An 8,452-nucleotide genomic window follows, 5' to 3' on the forward strand; every position below is an offset into this window, starting at 1 on the left:
TTTTATCTTTCTTTGAATCCTTAGCACTTACCCAGTACTTGACACATGGTAATCACTTAAATGCTTGTTGATTGACTGGAGTAGCATTCCAGAAAGCTTTTTAATGTTTATTTCATGACACAAAAACCATAAGCCTTAGACTGATGGTCAGTCACAAAACTTTGCTGAAAAAGACCAACTCTTTTCCTTATATTTGTTCCAGGCTGGTCTGCCATTACATGTTTAAGCCTTAGGACATGTACTTCAGGGAACCCTTAAATCTATTTCTTTAGCCTTGCAAGGAGAAATGTCTATACTTGTGCTCATAACACAACCCAAAACAATCTACATACCGTAAGGGTTTGATATGTAATCAATGGGCTTTGATGAAGGTATTCATCCTGTCAGCTTCATAAAGAATGTTCTCATTTTATAATTTGTTAGTATAAGCTTAAGTGATTTCCTTTTATCATCATCATTCATATGAAAAATGTTAAGACTATCCTGCCTCTTCAAATTGGTTGACTAAATGGCTGACTTGGGTCTTATCTCTCCCTCTCTTTCTTTCACAGTAAACTGATGAATATTGCCTTCAATGATATGAACCCCTTTCCCATGAAGCAACTGAGAAACCGGCGGGCTGTGCACAGGGAAAAGCTAGAGACTGAACTTGGAGAGCTAGAACACATCAAAGCAGAATTCCTGAAAGAGAGAGCCAGGCAGGAAAGCAAGTTACTAGAAGGTTGCATGAGTGAGGATGAAGAAGAGACTTAACAGAACACATCCTCTGCCAGGGCAGTTTGGGTTTTGTCAAGTTGTTTTGGTTTTTATTTTTTTATATCTCAAAGCTCTTTATGATTTTCTAATCAAAAAAGAGTTAGCAGAGCCAGAGGAGGGATGAAAATTCTGGGGGAATTTCTGAAAAGATTCTCCCAGCCACATTGCCTAACCCTGTTTGCTGTAGCCCTCAGGGCATTTGTACTGACCTAGAAGTGTTCTCTTTTTTCTCAGTCTTACCTATTTTATCCTTCTCTGCTAGTTGGATCTCTCCATTCTCCTCTCCACTCCTTAGAGCTTCTGAAAAGGTAAACCCATGGGCAATGTGATCAAAATCAAATAGGAGTTCTTAGAATTATAGATTTATTGCTGGAATGGTCCTTAGTGAGAACATCTGGCCACTTTTTATATAGATGAACAAGCTGAAATCCAGAGAGGTTAACCAGCTTGCCCCCGCATCACACAAGCCATAAGCAACAAATATGAAATTTGACTTAAAATTCGGTGCTTTTTCCATTGAATTCAGATCCAACACTGTCACTTTTATGTGTCTCTGAGCAAGTCCCTCAGCCTCCCTCAGCCTCAGTTTCTTCAATAGTAAATAATAGCAGCTACCTTCCAAGGTTGTGAGGATTAAATGAAATATTTGTAAAGCACTTTACAAGCCTTAAAATGCTATATAAATAAATGCTAGCTATTATTGTTGGGCCTTGCTCTGGGCTTTGATGGGTAATTGTTGTTTTAAACTAATAGAACTTCTTTTGTCATCCAGTAAAACATGTTTCCTAGCCCCATCTCCCTATACCTACTCAAAACTCAGCAGAGATCTAAGGGAATGCCACCTTATTGAAGCCCTCTCCTCTGTTCCAGTCCCACTTCTTACAAGTGATTCAGACCTTAAAGGAGACAATGGGTGCTATGCCAGGTAAAGCAATCCCATGTCATCCCATCCCTTCTTTAGCCATGAGTTTACATATAATGTTACATGAAAGGATTTTATCCTTATGAAAAGCTGGTCATAGATAAAGCATTTATGGAGTGCTTACATTGTTTCAGGCACCTACATGTTCCCTGTAGGCTATCTGTTTTGATTTCTCCAATTTAAAAGTTTCAACTAATATTTTAATGATCCCTTACCTTCTTAAAAACTGACTCTTCTTTGGAGAGGAGAAACACGAGCAAATTTGCAGTTACATGTGTAATAGAGATGCATACATAGCTCTTACACATAGCTCACCAGGATGATTCCAGTTGATAAAATACACTTCAACATGCTCTACTTCAGTTTTCCTTTTTCTTTGCCCAGGATAGGTTACTGTGAAACTGTTGGCTAGGATATGTTTTCTGCTCCCTTCAAGTTGTATCAAAATCAGTCATTTATTCACACTGATGATCTGAATTCAGAGTCTTGTGGCCAAAATCTCTTCATCTAGTTCATACTCTTCCTCTCAGTCTTGTATCCTATAGAAGGAATTGTTACAGTTCATTCTAGCCTGAGTCTAAGCCATTGATCCTAGGAGCCAGGGAAATTGTCTTCTTTGTTAAGTATTTTCTTAGATTGGAAGGGAAGTAAGATATGGTGTTGAGGGAGACAAGGGATTACCACCACATTATCAGAACCAAGAAAGTATTGTTTTCTGTAGTCCTTCTTCCAGACTGGCTTCTCACTCTTGGCTGTTCTGTAATTCCCACTTCACAGAGTGCCCCTGAGCATCTTCTGTTGCCTGGGAGCTTCTAGGCAGAATTAAACTCTTCATAAACTGACACTAGTGATTCATTAAGAAAGCCCCTCCTCTGTCTTCACTGGCCTGTTGCTCTCATGATACTGTAATAAATGAAGGTATTGAAGAGGATTGAAAGAGACACAGGGGATAAGGAAGGGTTTTGTAACAGGGAATAGAGAAATTGAAGGGACAGAAGGAATATGGCTTCTGGTGAGGTAAAAGGAGAGGTACCCCCAGCTGAGAGACTGTCTTGTGAAATTTCCTCTCTTCTCTCAACCCACAAGAAAAGTACCCCCTGGGTAAGGTTAGGTTAAGGATGACAGGACCAGTGTTTTGAGTGACTTCTGGGAAATAGTGGAGTTTACTCCTCAAGGCTTGACTAGTAGTATCCTAGAGGGTCAGAAATCAATCTAGAACTATTTGAGTAAAAGAAAGGTAAGATGGAAGAAGGCACTCCCTCCCCTCTCAGGCAGAGCTACACACTAGAAAGGGAGAGATCTGACCAAGATCCAGAGCTGAGAGGTAAGAGGTAAAGTTCCCCTTCCGTCTCTTGTTTCTGATCTTACTCCCCTTGTGGATGTTTATCCTGATCTCAACAACTATTTGATGTAAAGGAAGATGTTTCTTTTTTCTTTCTTTGGTTTCAACTGTCAATTGAAGCCCAAGCTCCACTAGGTAGCAACAACTATTTATTCTCTGTAATATAAGGATAATGGGGTTTTATGGGTAGAGAGTGTAATATTTATTATGAAAAAGGGGTGGGATTGAAGAACAGTGGATACAGAAGATTTTGTAGTAGGGAATGGAGGAGTTGAAGGGAGAGAGGGAATATGACTGCCAGTGAGGTAAAAGGAGGGAGACGCCCCCTGCCAAGAGGCTATTTTTGAAAAATGGGGTTCCTGAGGAATTGGCCAGTTATGATACGCTGAAGGGACATCTTCTCTATAGATTGTTGTTGCAGATACCCCAGAGCAGGTAAGCACAGACCCTCCTGAGGGACAAACCTCCCCCCAAACCAAGGTTGCCCAGCAGGGGTCAATAAGGACCATTTATAGTCCTTTATTATTAATTATAGGCTGTCCTGAGGCTCAGTTCCCTCTATGTCCACTGAAATGTTAGTCCTCTTCTCTGACTGTGATATTCAAATAACATTAAATTTTAATAACAAGTTTGGATTGGGGAGGTATCAGGGAAGAGGGATTTCCCTAGATGAGATTTGAGTCTCAGCTTTTGAACTGAGGCCAGGCCTCACAGGCTAGTGGAGGGTTTCTTTTATTCCTGTCTATGCTAATCTGTGCTAGTTTCCTTAGGTTCAAAGTCTTAGCAGTAGACAGCAAGAGGAAGAAAACTTCTGACCTTCAGAGCTGGTTAGGCCTATCTCTTTAGGCTGATGCCCTAAAGACTGGCCTTACAGTCCAAACTGATTCCCTTAAGTTCTTTTGTCCGATGAACATGATTACAGGGATCCAAGTAGAGCACACTGTTGGGAAATTCAGGAATAGAGGCACTTCTATCCAGAGACAGGGAGAGAGCCCCCTTCTAGTTCCCAGGTCAGGAAGGAAGGAAGAGTCACAAGACCAACTGCCACTGCCCAGTTGCCCCTTCCCCCACCAACTGTCAGTCTTGTCAATATCTTCTCTCTAACACTCCCACTACTATTTGTTCCAAATCAGTGGTAGAAAGTCCAGAATTTGCCTTGGTTTTCCTTTCCACAAGGGAAAAACAGGAAATCCCTAACTAATATCTTAAATTCCCCCCTCAAAGATTTATGGCTCAGGTCTGGGGACCTGAGTCCTTGGAGAGATGTAGAGTCAGGCAGTTGGCTTCCTGATTTAGAGGGATATCAATTATAGAATATGCCAATTGTAACTCTTCTTGAGTGGATAGTCTCTTCTATTCCCAACAGGGAAAGAGTCTCTATTCACTATTGAAATGGATAGGGCTGTGCCCTGATCCACTTCAGAGATATGAAGGACCTCAACAGGTTGAACTCAGATGATGCTCTTCCTCCTCCTTGTCAGAAGAGAAAGAAGCAAGATTCAAACTGTCGAGCTGCTTTTCCAGCTACAGTTCTAGCCCATTCCCTGCTGGCAAGCAGCATTCCATCATCTTCCTTCATGGTGTTTTTGTAATCAAGTCTTTGCAATGAAATCTGTAATCCTCTCTTCCACAGTAGTTGAACCCCAGAAGTCCCCCTCATCTGGCAGGCAGACTGTCACTGTTGGCTTGCATTGTTTAGCCTAAGCTAATGGCTAGCTTAGCCACCAGCCTCTCTTTCTTTGTTCTCCTTCCAATATGAATCTGACTGCCATCTCCTATTTTTATAGTAGTTTAATAATTATAGTAAATCAAGAAAGGGGATAGGTATGTGGGAATAGGAGACCCTTGCTTCTTCTTCAGCTGAGGCAATCTGACTCAGCTTCAGCTTATCTATCTTCTTCTTAGCTTGTCACTATATCTTACTAAATTAAAGGCAAGTGGCCTTCTTGGGAGAGGTCAAGGGATGAAAAGGATCTTCAGGGTGACTCCCTGAAGTTAAGGGATCAATCCCTTTAAACAGCTTACTTTTGTCTTTTTCTTCCTCTATTGGATGCTCTCACACATACAGGAATCTTCTTCTTCTCCAGGGAAAAGGAATGGATGCAAGGTTTTCCCCAAGGGGAATATAGAGCTCCTGGTCTATGTTCCACACTCAGCCGAGTTCAGAGGGCAAAGACTCTTTCAGTTAGCATTTTCTCCCACAATCCTCTTCTCTTACTCTGTCACTCCCCCTCTCATCACATTCCAACCACTGTCTGCTCCACCTCAGTGGGCAGAAATGCAAAAGCTTGATTCACAGTTTTCCTTTCCACACTACTTGAGAGCATCCTGGGACATGGGGTGTCTGCTTTAGAAGTCATAGCAGACTCTGACCAGACACCTTTGTGAGTAACATGCTACAATGGAAAAGTTTACTCAACTAGGCAAGAGACCTTGAGGAGATCCCTTCACCTCGGAGCCTTAGATTTGTTAAATGTTCTGTTCAGTGGGTTTAATAATGCTATCCTGTCTGCCTCATAAGGTTATTGTGAGGAACAGATAAGATGACAGAGGTTAATTCTAATTGTATGTTGTGTGTTTACTATGTAGCCAAGGGCCTGGATACTTCATTAATGATTTTGCTGGTATTTTGCTCTTTTCAACATGTCCGTTTCCAAAACAAAAATTAAAGAAACTCAACCTGACTTTCATATCTCACATTCTCTTAACTACTTGTTGAATTGACCATGCCTATAGAATCTCATAGAATTGTTGGTAAATTTGCCACTGGAATTCACAATACACTTTGTAATCATTAGCTGAAAATCTCAATAACAACATTAAATACACAGAGTATGATATAACCACTGGAAATGCTCACAAATTGCTGGCAGGAACTTTGTGAGATAGCAGTGGAATTTTTTTCCCCTATAAATCACTTAAATTAGTAGTTCAATGCACATAGTCTGGAGACTTCTGATATTATATTTTCTGTGGAATCGATTTCAAGATAGAAAATGGGTCATACTTAGATCATTTGCTACCAAAAAGTAGAATACTTTTCCCAGAATTTAGAAGCAAATTAAGCTATTCAATGTGACCTTATATATACTATAAAATTAATAGGCCTAAAAGTGTCTTGCAAAGCTTCTCTTGCTCTTTTGTCCATAAACTCTGCACAGAAATTATCCCTGATAGACTATCATCTTTTTTCTGAAGAATTAAAAAGATATTTTATTCTGGTTTAAAACAGTACTCACATAATAATGATTATTAATTTATTTATCAATCACTTAAGTGTCTACTCTGTGGAACATTATACTTCATTCTAGAGGAAATGTAAATATAATTAAAATACCATTATATGAGAATGTTAATGATAAAATTCATCCTTTCTCCTGGTTAAACTATATGTGTCATAGGGTTGAGGACCATGTCTTATTTAATCTTTTTATCTTCTAAAAATAATAATAACAAGCTACATGAAATAGTTGTAATCAAAATTGTTCAGATACTTTTGATAGATGTAATCAAAAGTGTCTTCAGTGATGAAGTGAAGCTCAAATGTGAACTTCCCTTCAGGGCCAAGCGCAAGGACACTAAAGAGACTTATTATAAAAAAAAATACTTATTGAAATATATAAGAATAAAGAAGGATTTCTAATTCTGAGGGATTCTAAATCCACCCAAATAAACTCCCTGGTTCCACAAAGCACTGCTTATCCTGTGTTTTACAGGCTACACTAATCCTCCATAATCTGACTAACCCAAATTTATATTATCTAAATAAAAACTACCACTATTATCCTGATAAATCTTAACTTTGCCTTCAAATTATAAAATAGCAACGGCTAGCTGGTTGAGTCTCAATAAGAATCAAGTTAGGACTCTGAGCTTCAACAGACTCAGAGTCCAAACCAAAGACCAGGTTTTTCTTTGGTCTTCTCAGAGTTAATCAATAAAAACCACAATTAAAAAAACACAAAAATAGCAAAATAGTCAATAGTGTTTCCCAAGTTGGGAAAGGGAAACACTAAGCTCCTCAGATCTTTCCCTTAGACAGAGAGATAGGCAAAGATGTTATCTCCTCCAACCCTGAGAGTCTCTGAGTATGTGTCTCTACCAAGCTACTAAATCTACTTTCTAACTACTCCCCCCAAAATAATAAACTTCCCTCAATTACTTTATCTTTATTCTATGCTGACCTTATCTATTTTTAGGAATTCTTTGCAGGAAAGTTTTGGGTAAGGGTAGTTTTGGGGTTTTACAATAAATTCAGTACAATAAATGTTTGAACAAAATCATTACAAAGAAATTTGAATCCTAATGCTAATACTACTTACTCTTGCTAAGTTAAACTAATACAATTTTTCCTACTCTACCTATCTATGATTATTTGGAAACTATTTTATCTATATATTTCTATTAAACAATTTCAGCATCAACTTTACAATAAACAATTAAAACTTTACTATCTGCAAATACAGCTTATTTCTATTCCTAATTATAACTATCCTATGCTTAATTTAACTCCTAATTTATTCTCTACTTCATATAACTATTCTCTAAATCCCTAGTCTAATCTGTACCCTAATCTTATATACAATGACTATATATGCTATGTTACATATTTACAGACCCTAACACTGTTACCAACCTAATTATAACATATACACTATTCACTGTGTCATTTAAAAGAGTTGGGCTCATAAACTGTAGTGAGTAAAATAGTGGAAGATATAAATTATAGTAGATATAAGAGTGGGTGAGTAAATTGTGACCGCAGGAAATATATTTTCACTACAGTGTCTTGTTTTAAATCAAATATAAGGTGGTCGCCAGGGAAATATTCCCAATTATGAATATACCCAAGTCAACTGGGTTTTATGGAGAATTTAATTAATAATACAATGAGGAATTAAAGAAAAGAGAGAAAAAGGAAATAAGTGTGAAGGGCCTTAAGCCAACATGGCCTAGACCTGAGTCTTAAGAAAGAGAGATCACCCCCAGCAGAAAACCAAATTAGAAATCCTAAAAATTAAGGGAGAAATTAATAAAATCGAAAGTGATAGAACTATTGATTTAATAAATAAGACAAGAAGCTGGTACTTTGAAAAAACAAACAAAATAGACAAAGTACTGGTCAATCTAATTAAAAAAAGGAAGGAAGAAAAGCAAATTCACAGCATTAAAGATGAAAAGGGGGACAGCACCTCCAATGAGGAGGAAATTAAGGCAATCATTAGAAATTACTTTGCCCAATTATATGGCAATAAATACACCAATTTAGGAGAAATGGATGAATATATACAAAAATACAAACTGCCTAGACTAACAGAAGAGGAAATAGAATTCTTAAATAATCCCATATCAGAAATTGAAATCCATCAAGCCATCAAAGAACTTCCTAAGAAAAAATCCCCAGGGCCTGATGGATTCACCTGTGAATTCTA

General features: G+C 38.1%; 1 protein-coding gene across 2 annotated transcripts in view; it reads left to right on the top strand.

Annotated features, from left to right (window-relative positions):
• Positions 1-5,704, top strand: part of TBC1D2 (TBC1 domain family member 2) — a 73,465-nt gene extending 67,761 nt beyond the window's left edge. The window contains exon 13 of one of the 2 annotated variants that reach the window (XM_007498971.3): positions 552-5,704. In XM_007498971.3, coding sequence (XP_007499033.1) covers positions 552-753 — 202 coding nt within the window. In that variant the 3' untranslated portion in view covers positions 754-5,704. The remainder of the gene's footprint in view (positions 1-551) is intronic. The other variant, XM_007498972.3, reaches the window with a different exon arrangement.
• Positions 5,705-8,452: the final 2,748 nt, after the last annotated feature.

Source organism: Monodelphis domestica, chromosome 7, assembly GCF_027887165.1.
Source record: "Monodelphis domestica isolate mMonDom1 chromosome 7, mMonDom1.pri, whole genome shotgun sequence".
Lineage (NCBI taxonomy): Eukaryota > Metazoa > Chordata > Mammalia > Didelphimorphia > Didelphidae > Monodelphis > Monodelphis domestica.